Below are 17,488 nucleotides of genomic sequence, written 5' to 3'. Positions count from 1 at the left end.
AGAGTCAATTTGGAATTGGATACTATTATGTCACATAAACATAAGACATCAGAATAAAAATATATAATCAATTAATTACCCCCAACAAACTTGTTAGTTACTAGAATGAGCAAAATTATTCTAAATATTTAGAGACGGCTTGAATTTATTGAGTTGTGCAACTTACATGAATATAAAAATATATAAAACATTTTTGTGTTGAATTAATAAAATCAACACCATTATAAAAAAAAACACTCAGCAAAACTGAAGTCTTGTGTTAGCGGTGCTCTGAGTACCTCTCGGCCAGCGAATATGGCCCAGGCCGGTCCCAGTAGTCCACAGCCCTCACTCGATACAGACCACTCACCTCCATGGCAACTGAGAGACACATCCAAATTACAAATAGGACTAATGTTTGCTTTTCACTACTCACTACTTAACTTCTGTTCTTAGTGTTCATTAAAGCCTTCTGGAATGTTCACTTATAGCAATATTTCAAGAGAAGGAGCTTATACACTATAACTGGGCATTGTAATTATTCATTTGAAATTATAAACTGTTAGTTTATCATTTAAACAATAAAAAGCAGAAATAATAAATTATTTTTTGTATAATAGTCTTACCAGGAGAATAAACGAACAAGGTGAAAATAGTGTCTTCAACATTAATCCTTTTGAATTCATTGCCATCGCCAGAAAATTCCACTTCAAATGTTTTAATGCATCTGGAAGTACAAATGAATCATTATACATCTTTGTTCATGTTATGGAAACTGCTTATACTGTATATATTTGACACCTACTTAGAGTTCACACAGTGGTCTGACCAAACAATCAAAACCTGGCCTGTCGTGATCCCGATGAAACGCAATCCATTCACCTAAAACGTTTACATTTGGTTCAGTCTAGAAATAGCTAGAATGTTGTTAACGCCCATATGTTTTTGTAATTATGACTTAGTTTGATGAGATAGAAGAACCTGTGGTAAGTATTTATCACAGTTGATCAGTTAATTGAGTTTGTAAAAAACACTAGAGAACTCGGGTCAAAAGCTGCTACCCGACGTCTCCTGCTATATGGAGACGGATACAAACATTTAATTTGTGAATTTATCTTAAACATTTGATCTCTTTCACTTAACAATACAACATTTAGGGGATTACTGTCAGTTGTATATATCATCAGATGAAAATATAGGAGCAAAAAGACCCGACACAAAGGTTTAATTAAGATGCAACCATAGCTAGCTAAAGTCAAACTAGTAGGATGTTTTCTTAAATAAATAACTGGATAAAGTATAATTAAGTATTAGAGACGGCCAACAACAACAAATCTTACAGTGTTAACTGCTATAAAACACTATTAAAAAGCGGAATCTGCCATTTTATCATTGGTGATATCAAAATCCAAACTTTCGGAGATAAAATTGTGCCGTGGTGGTGGTGGTGGTGGTAGTAGTGGTAGTACTGGTAGTAGTCTCAATTCAATATAGTGGGTTAAATTCGTAGTTTGAAACACTTTAGCTTGTTTCTCTTGTAGAATCACCTGATCTGGAGCAGCTTTGGGTCGGGCACAGACATGTATGAGTAGGACAGAGGGTAAAGCCAAATTGGCCTTTATGGTCAGTGTTTCTCCAGGAGGAACCGGCCAGGGCCCACCAATCACAGGGTCCTGAAAGAAACGGGTCAAATTGGTTTAAAGTGGTTGTGTTTAAAGGTCATTATTACTAGAAAGACTGTGGGATTGACCTGTTTCTCCCTGAGTTGTCTAAAGTGTTCAGGCGAGGGGAAGTCCGGGCTGCCCATGCTTTGCCACAGTTGATACGAGTTGGTGGAGTTATTGTCCATATAGAATGTGGTATATACAAGACCTGAAGCCAAATATATAGAGGCATATGTTATACTTCAACTTGAGTAATACATGTTTAAAATGACAATAGTAAATACTGATACCAAAGACATGGCTATAATTTTTGCAAGATTAATATTAGTTTTACCCAAGTATTTGTTTTAAGGGCAACACCATTGTTTAGAATCCAGAGAAAACAAATGGTTGATAAGCTCTGCCGATATAAAGGATCGATTGTTATTATTTTCCCCCACATAATGTAATTTACTACAAACTGAAAAGAGCAGTGATGTCAGTTGTGTGTTCTCTTCGCACTTAAGTGGCCAAAATAAAATATTGCCCTCTGCTGGAGATTTAAGGGCAATGGCCGAAAAGCTAAAAACTGTAAATATCATTCAGAAGTATCCATCTTTAGAGCATTTTTACAATTTTGAGCACCTTGAATCTACTTTACTTGAAGCTGGACTCAGAAAAACTGTATAGATTGACAGGGAAAACTGACTTGGACATAGTAGCAATATACAATATAAACATAACACTAATACGATACAATATACAATATAAACATAACACTAATACGATACAATATACAATATAAACATAACACTAATACGATACAATATACAATATAAACATAACACTAATACGATACAATATACAATATAAACATAACACTAATACGATACAATATACAATATAATAATAGCCGTTTATACCAAAGAGGGACCAGAATGGTAATAATACAAAATGTAGGAAAACATTTACATAATTGCACCTTTTAGTTTTGGCAGTGATTTAAGCGCCACAGTGACTTGGTCGGTGCTGGTGGAGGTCCGGTTGTCGTCGCTGTTATAAATCAGGACCGAGCTTTGCCAACAATCGGAGCCCCAGGACGCTGCGGGTTTGTGGGTGCTGGCTATAACTCCCAATGTTTCAGACGAGGGAAACGTTTGAGACGGGACCTGAGTGTCTCCTGCACGCAAGAAGAAGATCAAGTTCACATTTCAATCAGTAAAAGAGACGTCCTATTGCTCAGCTCTGACTTTTATTTTACTCATGTTAATCAAAATAGAGGTCAAAAGTCATTCAAACCAACAAGAGTATAAATGTGTACGTAAAACTTTAAACAATCTACACATCTAAACATAAATAAGTTACCGAGCAAAGCCAGCAGTCCCATGACAGCCAGAACAGGTTTCCTGATCATTTGTGTGTGAGCGGGTTGTGTGTTGTTGACCTGGAAGCGAGCGGTCAGGGTGCGCTGGGTGAACTGGTGCGGGTGGTAACTCAGGAAGGCATTGTCATTACTGAGAAGAGTGTAGTTTATTGTGTTGTTTGGATTTGACAGCAACACGTCCCGGTGCTGTTTTATGACCTGAAGGAAACAAGGCACCAATTAGGAAACCTCACTAAATCTGCATCAAGCTGTGCAAGTGCATATTGTGCGTAACATATTGATCACATGTTACAGTCTCTACCTTGACCACCATTGCAGCGTAGGTGACGTCGGCCCTCCACTCCTGAGGCCTGGACCAGCCCACCAACGGATCAGCCTCATCGTTGTAGATTGGGAGACTTTGAAATGTAGGGAATCGCTTGTGTATCTCTCCTACTGTCTGGATCTCCTGCTGCAGGATGGGAAGAGAGTATCCTCCACCCTATATATTGTATTACAAATAAACAAAATGAAAATGAGAACAATTTAATATATGCAGGGGTCTGAGTAGATCTGACTCTCTTGGATTTAGTACTTTTAGATAAGAAATAAACACGCATACAGCCTTTTCTTGACTGTATCTGTGCAAGTGTATTGGTTGCGGAACACGAACGCGCTACAAAACCTCGAGCCTGATTAATGTATTGTAATATTTTTCCTTTTTACAGATACAAAATGGCATAAAGTCAACTCAGCCAGGATTATTTGAAGATATCCTTTCAATGCACTTTTCTTCGTCGAGCAAATCAATGAATCAAATAATCGATATCCAATTGAATCTGATCAAAACCACATACGACAAGACAAACAAAAAACAATCAAGGTATTTATGAGTGTGAAAGTGAAAAAGCAGTTATGTGTATAGTTGTCCTACCTTTTTGTGCAGGGCGATATAGTCAAGTCTGACCCCTTTCTTGCCTGTGAAGAAGTTGGTGCCGTTATAACAGTGTTGCAGCATGGCCCAGCAGTACGGAGAGTGTGGAGGGGTGTGACAGGAATCTCCCGGACCCCCGAATTTGAGAAGGGCACTGGCGGCTTGAAGACCCTCCGAGGAAGCGTCGTAGTAGTTCAGGAAACCTAAACAGAGTTCAGTTGTAACTAGAACTGTACTTACTCCTACAAAGGTCATTAAAACTACTTTTGTGGTGTAGTGCTGTTGTTACTACAAATACAACTATTAATAAATATTCTACTATTCCAACTCATTGATCGGTCCTAAGACAATAAATAAGAGTGCTTGCCTTGAATAGACATCGTGACATTGTCAAAGTCATGATTATTGGGCTCGTTCCACGTTTCAAAGTTCCACTGAGAGACAACACCAAGACCGTATTTGTCTGCCAGATAAAAACAGAGGAGGTTTTGAACTTGATGAAATGTGAAACAGAGAAAAGGATCGTTACCATATTCTTCCACCCACCAATGTATCTCTTGGCAATTCGATAAACCAGGTTCCTCCATTCGACCACTTGTGATTTGTCTTCGAAGTCGGTGAAGAAGTTCGAGACGCTGCCCATCAATTCAAAGCCTGGAATACAAAGGGAACGGGGGTTATTCTAAAACAAGGACAAATGTTTCAGAGTTACGTCCGCTCTACCTGGTCGGAGTCCGTTGGTCCATAACAGATCAACGAGCTGATCAAGCTTTGTGAAGTTATAGTGCACTTCTGGCCCTATTTTTCTAGCAGACATAAAAACACAGATGGGTTGGAAACAGAAGCATCAAGAGGCATCTATCCCTCCAAATAAAGCATGCACATGTCCTCTTAGTGTGTCATAACACTTTTAAATAGGGGTTAGATCGATATCATGGGCTGCTCTATCGATATATCGCCATGAGTCATTTTTGGTATAATTTTCCGGATTATTTTGAGACAATGTGTACAATTATGTGGCTTGTTTTATAGAAAGGAAACTTGTTTACACAAAACAATGACAATGTGACTGTTTTGATGATTAAAATGGGTGTATTTCATTTCGAGTTTGTGCAAGCCATGGTTTAACAAAGAAAATGTTGTTAAAATTTTTGTTTTCTTTAAAAAATAATGATATATCGTAGCATATCATGAACAATATATCGATTATCGCATGTATCGTGAGATATTATCGTGTCTCGTGTATCGCATTGAATCGTGAGGGACCCTGTGATTCCCAGTCCTATTTATGGAGCTTTTTATACCACGGGAGTCATAATCTCTTGTTCAGGACAGACTTGGCTCCATCTATTTTATCAATACATTTGCAACATGTTTCTCACTGTGCCGAGACGAGCTCCAGCATCCAGTGAATGCGCACTTGTTGTATCCCTCCATGGGGCACAGAGCCCACATAGGCCAGGTTCAGACGTTGGTCGAGGCTCAGGTCAAACTGGTCTGCTTGTGTGTGTGGCAAAGGAGGACTGAGGACAAACAGAATATAAAGGGCAAAAAACTGAAGACATTGGATCAGTGCATCAGCATGACAACTCACTCGTATTATGGAAATTGAGGCCATTCATAAAACCAATGGAGGAAGAATTACTTTTGTTTCTCGAGTAATTTTTTTGCTCCTGTGTCTGCTCATTTATTATGAACTATTAAAGTTAGAATGCCACTGTAAAATGTACTTAAGCACTGACACCTTAACATTTTGCAGTACAGTACTTTTATTTTAGTACTTCGTCACTATGAACGAGGTTATTCACACGTACATATTTGGCTTACCAGAACCCAGTGCTTCCCCAAAAGTGTTTGAGCTCCCGGGCGGGTTCACTCACATCAGCTGTGATCACATATGAAGCATCTGTGCCACGCGAGTGATAAAGAAGCAAAAGAAAACAAACTAGTTTAACATACATGCCAGAAGATGTTAGCGTTTGTTTGACGAATGAAGTGTAAGTTTAACCCCGTGATTTACATGGCAGAAGTAACTTAACTCTGGTGCAAAAACAGTACTGGGGCGCCTGCGCAGCACGAGTCAGGTGATTAAGATGACGTAAAATACATGCGACCTTATGATTGTAGTTCTAATAATAATAGAGCCATGCGCTTATATCATGGGTGTATTGTTTTTTTCATGGAGATACATTTTAAAGAGGGATAAAGTTAACTTATGTCTACCTGAAAACAGAGGTTGCGGTTTACTTTTTTCCTTCTAAAAATAAGATAAGATGATCCTTTAATATCCACACAAGGGGAAATTCTGTTGTTACAACGTAGTAGATACAGGAGGAAAGGACAGATTATACGAAGTTTCAACAATACACAATACAAAACACAAAATTGTTAATGGGACATTTATTTAAAAAATGGGGGATAGTCAAGAAGGCATGAAAGAAAATTCTGATGTAATATACAATCAAACTTAATGATACTGTAAAACAGCAACAGTTATACACAACCATTTACACAACCTGTACAGATATCTTTTGCTTGCAAATATGCTAATGTAATAACTTAAATAGGTTTCTATGTAAAAGTGCAAATCCTTTTGTTTGATGCATTTGACCAAGATCATGGTAACAGAAAGGTAACTTCTTTAACATTATATCATCTCTATTCTTCATCATTCGCTTTCAGCATAGAGCTGTAATGCCAACACACCAAGTATGTAACTTTAGTGTAACTAAAACAACCTAAAACATAGTGTTGCGTAAAATGTTGCATTATAATTTCAGCAGTAAACTATTGGATAGTGTTAGGTAAAGGTGTGAATGACCCACGTTTAATGAGGCAGTAATATTTTTGTTCATATACAGTAAAGTGAGTGAGAAAGAGTTTGTGATGTTCTGAAGTCATGAGGAGGCGTGGCCATCTAACTGCTAAATAATGTTTGTACAAGCACCCTCCTGGTTTCTGAGGCAGCAAGAGGATACTCAAAAAACTAACCCATGTACGCTACTGGGCCAAACATGCGTTTGCATCAACATGCAGCCTATGCAAAAAAGAGAAACCAGACATGTTTTTACCACGAGCAGTAGGATACAGTGCATTTCCTTCTGAAGCACTGGTCACCATGAAATCTACAGGATAGGACATTGATAATGCTTAAATAAAGTTTGTAGGCATTTGCAATAAAAGTATGAAAGTAACAAGCATTAGTCCATGTGTGACCAAGTTGACTATGACTTTTGCTCAGCTGCGGCTGCAGACTGGGGAGTACTTTCTGGCTTAAGGATCTGGTATGTGATGAGGTACTCTGGGAAGGCCTGGAAGACAAAGCTGAAATTACATATATGTCATAATAGAGGACCTAAACATATGAACAAAGGTTTACCTGCTCTCCTCTGTAGATGACATACTCTGCATATGCCAGCCCGTTTACACTGGGCCGCCCAATAACTGAGTGGTGTCCCGGTGGAGCATGGGCCATCTTCATGGCACTAAACTGTAGGAAAGACTTCCCCAAGGTCACTCGACAAAACAGCATTTGCCTGCAAGTGCAGAAAAAGGTGAAAAGGTAGAATTTGACATAAAAGTACAGAGAAAAAAATGAAACCAGGCTCACCTGTGACACACGTAACAGGACCGGTCCTTGTGAGTCGGGCAGCCGGTGCCTCCACCGATCCCATACACATACTGGTTACTCTTAGAGGAGTTTTCTGCAAAGTAGATCCCAGCCCCAAACATCCCTCCAATGTAGGCATGTCGCTCATCAAAACCTTTGTGGATGATGGCATTGATAAAAGGAGAACCTAAAAGACAGTTTAAAAACATTTAAAGAAAACACATTTTATAGAAACATCACCCAGAGGAATAAAATGCTGTACATGTACCATGGAAGAGCATTCGCTCATTGTGATGATTGTGATTTTCATCAGCAATTTCCTTCTGTCGATGTGCATATCGTTCTCTTAACTTTTTGTTAACAACTTTCTGGATCTGTGAGAATAAATATTCTTTTTTAAATTATTGTTCTGAATAATCCAAGCAGGTATAATCAAACAGAAGTACCTTGATGATGTTGTATTTGCTGAACACACCACCAGCGTTGCCTCCATCTCTGTGCTCTCGAATGGTGCTTTGCATCTGAAAAGTAAAATAAAAAACATTTCAACCCAAATGCTGTTAATCTAGTTATGATGAATGTTTGTTTGACAGGAGTAAAGGTTTTCCCCTTTTGGTTCCATTGCTCACCTCCTCCTCCACAGACTGATACTCTTTGTCATCTGGGGCAAGGTCGATCAGGATGGTGCCTTGGTTTGCACAATGGAATGTCAGATATGGATTGGACCCTAAACAAAGAAAACAGAAGTCACACTCCACAAACGTGCAAGTAAACTGGTGAGTCAGAATGAAGATTTCAATCACAGACACCAATTGCCTGCTGGCATTTGGAGATGATTCACCACATAATGGCTTCTCACCTGGCTGGCCTCCAAGCAGCCTCTCTATGCCTTTGATGAGTTTGTGCCTGTGGCCGTAAGCGTTAATACCGATCTCCTTCAGTTCCTCGTGGCCCATGTCTGCCAGCACGTCTAAGGTGATCTAAATAAGAAACATCCTCAGTAACGCACACAGATTTTATTTAGCATCAGCATGTCAGCTTGTAATACTGACCTGTTCTCGTTCAAAGATATCCCTCAAATGCTCCAAACCAAGACTCTTCAGGAACTGAGCGATGTTCATGTCCAGCATGGTCACTAGATGAAAGGGTAGTAAAAGGGAACAATTTGAAGAAGGTTCAAACTTAAAATTTGAAAAATCGCTTAGTTTATTTCATTTTCTTAAATGCAAAATGTAATACTGACAAAGCCCAAAAACAGAATGTATAAAAGAAATTGGAAGTAATTTGCCTGTTTAAGAAAAAAAGCCATTTGTTTTCTCTTTGTGTAAACATTACTATTCTCTTTGAGACATGTCGGCTGTATTTTTTTTACTTTACACACAAAAAGAGTGTAAAATTCAGAATTGAGTTCGGTAACTATTTTCAAGTTGCTAAAGTGTATATGAGATGCAGATAAATGAAAAAGCCCTTACTGTCTCCTTCTTTGCGGTCCGCAGAGGCCCCATCTGCCACTCCACTCGCCCCGGCGGCACCAGAGGCAGCCAGCTCGGTGAGTGGCCCGGCCAGGTTGTCTATACTGCTGGCAGCTGATAGACAGGACGGCGTGGAGGCAGGAGAGATGACCGAGGCACTGACCACTGTGGCTTGGGGCTTGAAGCAGCTGGGCAGGGCATCTGGAGGCATGGCATCCATCAAAAGGGCCCGAATGTCATCAGCCTAAAGAAAAGACCAAAAAACTTACTAAGTAGTACAAGCTGCCTGTCGTCAGCAGAACAATGTGACCTGAAAACGCCCTGGTACAAACTCTTTACTGTGGAAGTAGTTTTGAAACCATTTAATTCACAGATAAATATGGAGGAGATGAGTCTTACAGTGGCCAGGTCCAGCGCAGTCTGGCCCTCCTGGTTCTTCATTGTGGGGTCAGCGCCGTGGGCCAGCAGCAGGGCGCAGAGTTGGGTACGACCTTTCTGGGCCGCCTCGTGTAAAGGCGTGAAGGCCCATTTGTCCGTGGCATTCACACACGTGTTGTATTTGATCAGAAGGGCTGCGATATCCACGTGCTGGGGGGGAAAGAAAGAGTTTAGTGTTTAGTGTCAATAAAAAAGATAAAAATCGATAAAATCACATTGAAGTGCATTTATATAAGCATTTAATATAAATATCAACCTTTAGTTTTAGTAAAATTGAACGGTATAGGGTTGTGTAGCATGTTTAAAAATAAAAAAAGCATGTATAATATTGTGATCTATACTTTATATAGGTCGTGTCCATATCATTTTACTTCTACATGATAGAAACCAAGTTTCTTGTCATATGGAAAATTCATATGTATATAAATCGTTTTCAGAAGGATACGCATCAGTCTATTTTTTAATGATCACTCAGACTGAAATGTGATTAATAAATATAAGCAGTGTGACAAAATAAATAGATGAAATAGAAACTGACCCCATAAGAAGCAGCATTGTGAAGAGGGATGAGGCCTCCTTTGTCCTGAGCATTGACATCGGCCCCGTGCTCCAGAAGATACTCCGCCACCTCCAGGTTGTTGTAACCAGCTAAACAGAAACAAAGAAATGCATGACTTGGTTACGGTGGGAAAAAGGGGCATCTCAAAGTATGTAGAGCTTGCCATTACCTGCAAGATGTAGTGGCGTGGAGTTGCGTCCTTGTGTGTCCCTGCAGTTAATATTTTCCGGCGAGCAGAGTTTCTGAACCCGAGCCAAACAGCCTTTCTTTGCAGCGTCGAGGAGCGCTGCATCGCCCCTGAGCAGGTCCTGGATGTCTGTGTCGCCGTCTTTCACCATGTCCAGAGGCATGTTCCCATCCCGGTTCTTCTTGGATGGGTCCGCTCCGTGCTGAAAGCGTGACGATTTCAGTTAGGAGTCATTTCATTTTGAAGCCGAAGCCAATTCCATGCCCTTTACTCTCAAGCAATCATCTCTCATCCTTCTGCCAACCATTACTCCAGTCGCTGCATGTTCAATACTCTCCAGGCTAGCTTGCTTGCTTGCGTGCGTGCGTGCGTGTTTCAGTGTAATTTTCTTACTTTGAGCAGGAGCTTGCAGATCTCATATTTGCCCTTAGCAGCCGCCTCGTGAAGTGGGGTGAACTTCCACAAATCTGCCACGTTCACAGAGGCTCCATGTCTGACCAGCAGCTCGGCCACCTCATAGTGACCGTAGGAGCACGCGTTGTGAAGAGGAACAAGACCACTGATTAAAAAAAGAAAGGCAAATTTAGTTCTTCAAACCTGGCAATAGCTAAAAAGCTAAACAAAACAACCTTTGCACCAAATTGAAGCGCTTACCCCTTGTCTTTGGCATGGACATCGGCTCCGTGGTGTAGCAGGTACTCGACAACAGCCACACGATTGTAACCCGCGGCAAAGTGAAGAGGAGTGGAGTGACGGCCCTCCAAGTCTCTGCAGTTTACATTTTGCGGCGTGCAAAGTTGCTGCAGAGGACATCGGTGTTAAACAATGTCACACTATTGACAATACTTTACAAAGACTAAATCAAAACCCTTTCCCCTGATTTCAGACAGGCGGATTAACAAAGAGGATTTCTGCATGCAAAAAGCAAAGCACTAAACCAACTAAATGAGTCAAATAAATTGTACAATTTGCTCTGAATGTTACGAAGATATTCAGGAGACAACTTCTACATTTGAAAGACATACAAATAAACGGCTGTGGTCGGACTGTACCAAATTAGTAGATTTTTTTGGACAATAATAAAATGAACTTGTTTAATACCTGCACTGTGTCCAAGTCTCCTGCTTTGGCGGCCTCCAGGAACCTGTAGTCGACGTCAGAGTTTCGCGTCGGGACATTTTCTGAAAGACAAACGTAAGACATTAACACATCAGTTCAGCCGAAAACCGTACGGTCTCGAACCACACACATGATCAAAAGATACCCGTTCAAAATCGTAGTTACCATTTAGTATTTGTTGCACTGCCTCGTTGCCCATCTGTGCGGCCGTGAAGCCCTGCAGAGACACAATGGAGGGGTCGGCGCCGAAGCTCAGCAGAAGTTTACACGTCTGAATGTGCCCAGCCAACGCGGCTCTGTGTAACGCCGTCTGACCAAGAGTGTCTACTGCGTTCACCTGAAAGAGAGAATACCTTCATTCACCATCTTCAAACGTTATACTGTATTCACGTCCAAACAGACAACTTGACCCACCTTTGCGCCATGTTTCTGGAGAACTTCGAGGATGTCGTTGTGGGCTCTCTCGGCAGCCACGTGCAAAGGCGTCATAAAGCTGCAAAAGTGATTAAGTAATTTGATTTTTAACATGCAATGCGACTGCTTTATTTGAAAATAATTGAAAGAACGTACTCTTTGTTTTTCTCATTGATGTTGGCACCTTTACGCAGCAGTAATTCAGTCACTTGTTTCCTCTTTGGGTGCGGGGAGGCCACAGCACAGTGCTAAGAAAATATTAAAACGTCAATGTGTTAAAACGGTAACTGAATTGGGACAACATAATCTTGTTTTTAAACACAGATTTGTTCCTGACCAGTGCCGTCTCATTGGTCTGTGGATGTTTGAAGCTGATGATCTCGAGAGCCAGTGTCTTTTTCACTTTGGCCATGTCTGCCTCTCGAGCGGCTTGAAGCAGCGAGTGTCCTTTGAACTCATCTAAAACAAAGAATACACGTCATTTTCTGTACTCGTGTCAGTTTTCTTTATACATTGGATGGTGTTTTTTGCAGCTAATGTTCCTCGTGCACTCACACGTAAGCCTTTCTTTGAGCTCTGGGGTGGGCGCCATGTCCACAGCACTTTTGCTGTGACAGTTGAGCAGCGTCGGGTCGGCTCCGTGGCTCAGTAACAGCGAACAGACTTCCACTCTGTTTTTCGACGCCGCTTCGTGTAGTGGAGTGAACTGCCACAGGTCCATGGCATTGACACAAGCTCCATGCTGCATCAAAAAGGATAGAAAATATTATTTAAGGGTGACCGGTAAAATCAAAGTCAAAACCACAATTGCTGCATTATAAAAACTTACTTTGGCAAAATGTGAAAAAGCAGTCAAACAATTGTCAAAATAGACTAAAACTTACTTTTAGAAGAAGCTCAGTGACTTCATAGTGACCATAGGAGCAAGCGTTGTGAAGAGGAACCAGGCCACTGCAATGACAAGAGTGTTATAATTAAGTCTTTTTGTATGTATTAAACAAATATGCTGCAGTAAGACTATTAAGATTAGATTTGTGTGCAATTCATCTGGATTACAGACATCACTACAACTCCTGGGAGCTAACAAGTACTATATTAAACCTTTTTGCATTATTTTTGTATATGGTGTCAGCGATTGTGACGATATAATCTGGAAAAGGGCGTCACACAAATATGACCTCACCCTTTGTCCTTGGCATGCACATCAGCGCCATGTTGAAGAAGGAGTTGAACAATTCGGACACGGTTGTAGCCGGCGGCCAGATGGAGTGGGGTCGACTGAAAGAAAATGCACCGGGTTAAAAAAAAGATAGTTGGTGTTGTGCGCTTGCCAAAAGGAGAAAGCTGCTGATTAGGAGCCAGTGAAGAGCAATGAGCAATGGCAGGCTATGCTCAGTGAGTTGCAGATGAATGTTGAATATTGTGACACAAGGCCAATGATCCAGCACAAACGTGTAGCGGTCAATACCTCTCTGACCAAAACAGCAAAAGTTCATCAAGTTATCTTATAATACAAAACGATTATTTCTTACGTTGCAACAGGAGAGACCATGGTGTGACTGAATGTTTAAAGTTGGGTATTGAAAACATGCACTGTCCTTGGCTTTAAATTTTAAATGCCTTCAAAATCCAACTTTAAAACCAAGCAAATTAGTTTTGAAGCAAGCTGAGGATTTTAAATCACAACTTTTCCCAAATATTAGAGTGAATAATGACAGCCGTAACTCTGTAAGCAAAAGTGCTTATGAGTCGAGTGGCGATTTTTCAGGATAGTTTATGCAAGTGCAGTGAAAACAGGGCTTCATACAGTTTGATTAACATGCAGTAATGTACGATGCAAAACAATTAGTGCTCAGGTCACAGCGACGCACCCAAATCACAGGGGCAGCACTTTCAAGATTTTCAGAAACAAAATTCAAGCAAAACGCATGACCGTGGAGGGCATCATAGCACTACAAACAGATGACGTGTGATTCATTTGTTATTGCGTAACAACTGTTGCCAAATGATGTGGGGACAAAATGCACATGTACATTAAGGATTTGCCAGACAAAGGCAGAAAACAGGCATTTAAGCATGCATTATACATCATCTTTGTAATAGAGACATGTCAAATAATAAAATATAATTGAGAATTAGACATTGTGAGCTTGTGATTGAAAGGTTTTGAAGATTTGAGGGTGAGAGTGCAGAGGTGAGGACAGACGCTGAAAAAAGCAGGCAAGTGTTTTGAGTTCCTCGACAAAAATCCATGAATTAACCGTCGCCCTTACACCAGCCCAACTCGCACACGCTCAGTCTTGCTCCCAAATGTACAACAAACACATACAGACAGAGGAGCATCAGGATAGGGTATGAGTGACCCAATCACCCAGGTCCATGATGTGCAATTAACAAGTGACAGCCATCTTATTGGTCCAAATAAAAGTATTTAAAAATAATGGATTAAATAAAGAATAAAACAAAAGATCACAACAGTGCATCAATCAAGTGGCCGTTATTCAAGGTCAACTTACCAGCATTTTTTGGGATGTTGACTGATCGACAAATGTTGCCAGAGTCACACGAAAAACAAAATGAAACAAAAATTACAAAATGACAGTGTCTTAGTATTTCTTGCTGTATTGGGCAAAAGTTCCTGATTTCAGCCGTTTGTCAAAGCTGAAGGTGAAAGCAATGTTTATGTAATATAAGAACAATGTTGGGTTAATAACAATAGTATGTACTGCCTTCGTGGACTAAACGCTGTATTCTGGAATACAAACAACAACAACAACTACAACAGCTGAATCATTACTCACTAATAAAACATAATTGTATTTGAGGACATAATCAGAAAAATTATAAGCAGTTAGGTGTAAATAGTGTCCAAATAAAACATTCATCTTGCTTTAACCAGTGTTGCAAATGTATTACCTCAACTTTAACTATATACGAGAAAAGTTATAACAAACTATGTGAATGGATCAATATAACTTGCATAAAATGCAGTATTTATTTTATGGAAAGATCAATTTCCAATTACCTTTCGTCCATCACTGGCATGACAATTGACATTCAGTGGAGTCAGCAGTGCCATCAGCTTCTCTTCATTTCCACTTCTGTAAATACAACGGTCATGCAGCACCACTCAAGATTAAATTGCATTTATGGAATTGAACTAAATAACAATAACACAATTTAATTATTACAAGCTTGCAGCTAAAAGGTTAAATTACAAACTAGGTTGGCTTATGTTAAACACAGAGTCAGATATCAATTGAAGGCGACACAAGGAAGCAAAATGGACATGTGTGTAAAATGAGCTGATCATTCACCTTGCAGCTTCAAGGAGCTCATCTTTCTTGTATTCACCTAAAGAAGAAAAAAAAAAAAGAAGAGTATATTGCTTTAGTTTATGACATTTCTTGACGCTGTATAAACACAAATCCTTCAAAAGAACTTACCAGTAAGAACTGCTTTTGCTGACGGGTCGGCCAGATCCAAGGCCGATTTTCCATCTGTGTTACGGATGTTTGGGTCAGCTCCATGTTGTAGCAGAACTGAAAAATTGAAAACTTACACTGTAATATTTTGTAATCTACTTGAGAATGAAGCAGCAGAGATAAATTACTGAAAAAGAGCTGGACATATGAATATCAGATCGACTTCAGCTCTTACCAATGCACACATCTATCTTCCCCTTGATGGCCGCCTCATGCAGTGGAGTGTAGTTCCAGTTGTCTCTGGCGTTGGGATCTGCTCCTTGGCACAAAAGGAGACTGACGACTTCTGCGTGTCCGAAAGAGCAGGCGTTGTGGAGAGGGATGAGGCCTCCATCGTCCCGGGCATGAACATTGGCCCCGGTCTGCAAGAGATGCTCCACCACATCCTTACGACCAAAACCTTCAGAGCGGAAAATCACACGTTTGATTCACCAAATCCAACAAACTCCAATAACAGTGCATATCAGTAGCATTATTTAGGACTATAGGTAGTAAGAATATTACTGCAGAATAACACCCAACTCTGACATAACAAAATACTACATCTTCATAAATATAAACAGAGTGACATGGACTGGTATGAGGCGTCCACTAGTTTTCCGTTCAAAAATACATTATTTATATGACCGACAGTTTTAAAACGTGAACTCGGACAACAATTCGTGAAACTACAAACACGTTTTTGCGTACGATTTCAATTGTAACGTGAATCTTTTCCACTGTAGCTCAGCACAAACAAAGATGACGTCAGGCAAAGCGCACGGAGCCGAGGCTAAAGCTTCTTCACACGACACACGCTCAAAATGCGTCCAACATTCACATGATGGACAAATACAGTTACATTATGTTGGTTTGGTGGCGAACGCGTCAAACGGGAAGACAAACCAAACGATCGGCGGTGCAATAGTTACTGATATTTACCCGCAGCGAAGTGTAGCGGTGTGGATTTGCGTCCAGCCATGTCCTTAGCGTTCACGTTGACCGAGTCGACGAGTCTTTTCACCCTGGACACGTCCCCGTTACGACAGGCCTCGAACAGCTCCCTGAAGGCCCCGCCGATGCCGCTGCTGGCCTCGGCGGGGCTCGTCGCTCCCGAGCCCGGGCTGGAGACGTCGCTGCCGCCGCCGGAGGGAGTCGTGGCGGAGCTGGCGCTGCTCGTCAGGACCGGGGCCGCGGTATCCGGGGAGGCCACGACCAGCTCAATCCCTCCAGTGGTCTCCCGCTCGGTCTCCGGCGCTCCCACGGCCGAGGTCGGCGGCGACAGAGGCGAAGACGAGCCCGACATGGACGCGTTCCTCGGCGGGGATGGTAAAGTATTTTGTTGTTGTTGCTGCTGCGAACAGCGACGAGGCACCGCCATTACCGCAGAGCTCAGGCAACAATGAGCTGTCCCTCCTTTCCGGTGAAAGTGGTCGCGCTTCCTGTCAGATGTGTACTTTCCAGCAGCACGGAGATCTATATTATATAACAAGTAGAAAACATCCATCTTCTGTCCAGCTGCAGTTTGTTGCCTTTATTCAGTTTACAACTTTGAGAAGAATGACCTTATATTGGCTACATTCACTTTTCAATGTAAATCTACAAAGTGCTCTAGTTTCTATGGACGCACAAGCACATACCAACCAGGCTTCAAGAGGAAAACTGGCATTGTCTGCATTATCTTGGATTGATATTAGCCCAAATGAGTTTGCATTATTCTTTCATGACAAAGTTCAGGGCATTAAAAATGCTATAAATTCCGCAATGCACAAAAATAACCCTAAACCCACCCAGCTGACTCACTTTGCACCTGTAACTGACAAAACTGTCCAAGAGATCATTACCAGTCCGAGTACATCTACGTACTGCCTGTGTTACCCAGCAGATTTCTAAAGTCTGTGCTGAACAGTTTATTCTTGTTGTGATATTTTTAATGCCGGCTTGCAGCCAACTGAACGGGTGCATTTACCGCCACCTACTGTAGCTGTACTCTTCAAAGTGTGTTACGTTATACCATAAAAAAATTAAAAAAGGAGAAAGAGCGCTGAACAGTTTACCGTGTTTTATGGCGGGTGTTTTATCCTTTATTCTTTAGACTTTACTGTTTAGACTTCAAGGCCCCAGCTCATACATGCCCTTGGAACATCTACAAAGGCTTTGAAAACTGCTGAATCAGAATGGGTTTGTCAAAGAACAGAACCGCCATACAACACTGAAGAATTCTTCACTGCCTCCTGCCGGTGCTCAGGGTTGAACTTTGACAGCCATGCCAAATCAATAACATCAGATGATTTTTACCATTAAAA

The 17,488-nt window shown here is 41.0% G+C and overlaps 2 protein-coding genes and 1 long non-coding RNA gene across 4 annotated transcripts in view; 1 reads left to right on the top strand and 2 right to left on the bottom strand.

Annotated features, from left to right (window-relative positions):
- LOC140347244 (uncharacterized) overlaps nucleotides 1-17,488 on the top strand; it is a 292,223-nt gene that overhangs the window by 5,030 nt on the left and 269,705 nt on the right. The gene's annotated exons all lie outside the window — the stretch shown is intronic.
- Nucleotides 161-5,990, bottom strand: idua (alpha-L-iduronidase). Its single transcript, XM_072433624.1, has 14 exons — nucleotides 5,747-5,990; nucleotides 5,302-5,442; nucleotides 4,643-4,725; nucleotides 4,466-4,573; nucleotides 4,287-4,382; nucleotides 3,920-4,122; nucleotides 3,308-3,487; nucleotides 2,988-3,204; nucleotides 2,605-2,802; nucleotides 1,730-1,851; nucleotides 1,527-1,652; nucleotides 785-861; nucleotides 606-706; nucleotides 161-360 (listed from the first exon to the last, which is right to left on the bottom strand). The coding sequence occupies exons 1-14, from the start codon at nucleotides 5,878-5,880 to the stop codon at nucleotides 260-262; spliced, it is 1,887 nt and encodes a 628-aa protein (XP_072289725.1). The 5' UTR covers nucleotides 5,881-5,990; the 3' UTR covers nucleotides 161-259.
- LOC140347402 (poly [ADP-ribose] polymerase tankyrase-1) lies at nucleotides 6,305-16,603 on the bottom strand. Of its 2 annotated transcripts, XM_072433838.1 has the most exons (28): nucleotides 16,125-16,603; nucleotides 15,379-15,603; nucleotides 15,165-15,260; nucleotides 15,036-15,072; nucleotides 14,744-14,819; nucleotides 14,235-14,255; nucleotides 12,902-12,996; nucleotides 12,603-12,669; nucleotides 12,274-12,460; nucleotides 12,056-12,177; nucleotides 11,875-11,966; nucleotides 11,719-11,797; nucleotides 11,470-11,641; nucleotides 11,287-11,366; nucleotides 10,840-10,985; nucleotides 10,579-10,744; nucleotides 10,168-10,387; nucleotides 9,978-10,087; nucleotides 9,401-9,589; nucleotides 9,002-9,245; nucleotides 8,582-8,664; nucleotides 8,389-8,509; nucleotides 8,159-8,256; nucleotides 7,976-8,050; nucleotides 7,798-7,903; nucleotides 7,530-7,716; nucleotides 7,299-7,455; nucleotides 6,305-7,230 (listed from the first exon to the last, which is right to left on the bottom strand). In XM_072433838.1, exons 1-28 carry the CDS (start codon nucleotides 16,561-16,563, stop codon nucleotides 7,144-7,146), a joined length of 3,777 nt encoding a protein of 1,258 aa, XP_072289939.1. In that variant the 5' UTR covers nucleotides 16,564-16,603; the 3' UTR covers nucleotides 6,305-7,143. The 2 variants fall into 2 exon arrangements, with proteins under 2 accessions (XP_072289939.1, XP_072289940.1); XM_072433839.1 differs by lacking the exon at nucleotides 14,235-14,255.

Source organism: Eucyclogobius newberryi, unplaced genomic scaffold (genome assembly GCF_026437365.1).
Source record: "Eucyclogobius newberryi isolate DKJ021-1_F unplaced genomic scaffold, fEucNew1.0.hap1 SCAF_6, whole genome shotgun sequence".
NCBI lineage: Eukaryota > Metazoa > Chordata > Actinopteri > Gobiiformes > Gobiidae > Eucyclogobius > Eucyclogobius newberryi.
The sequence above is the reverse complement of the archived record's forward strand: the minus strand, read 5'-3'. Positions and strand labels throughout refer to the sequence as shown.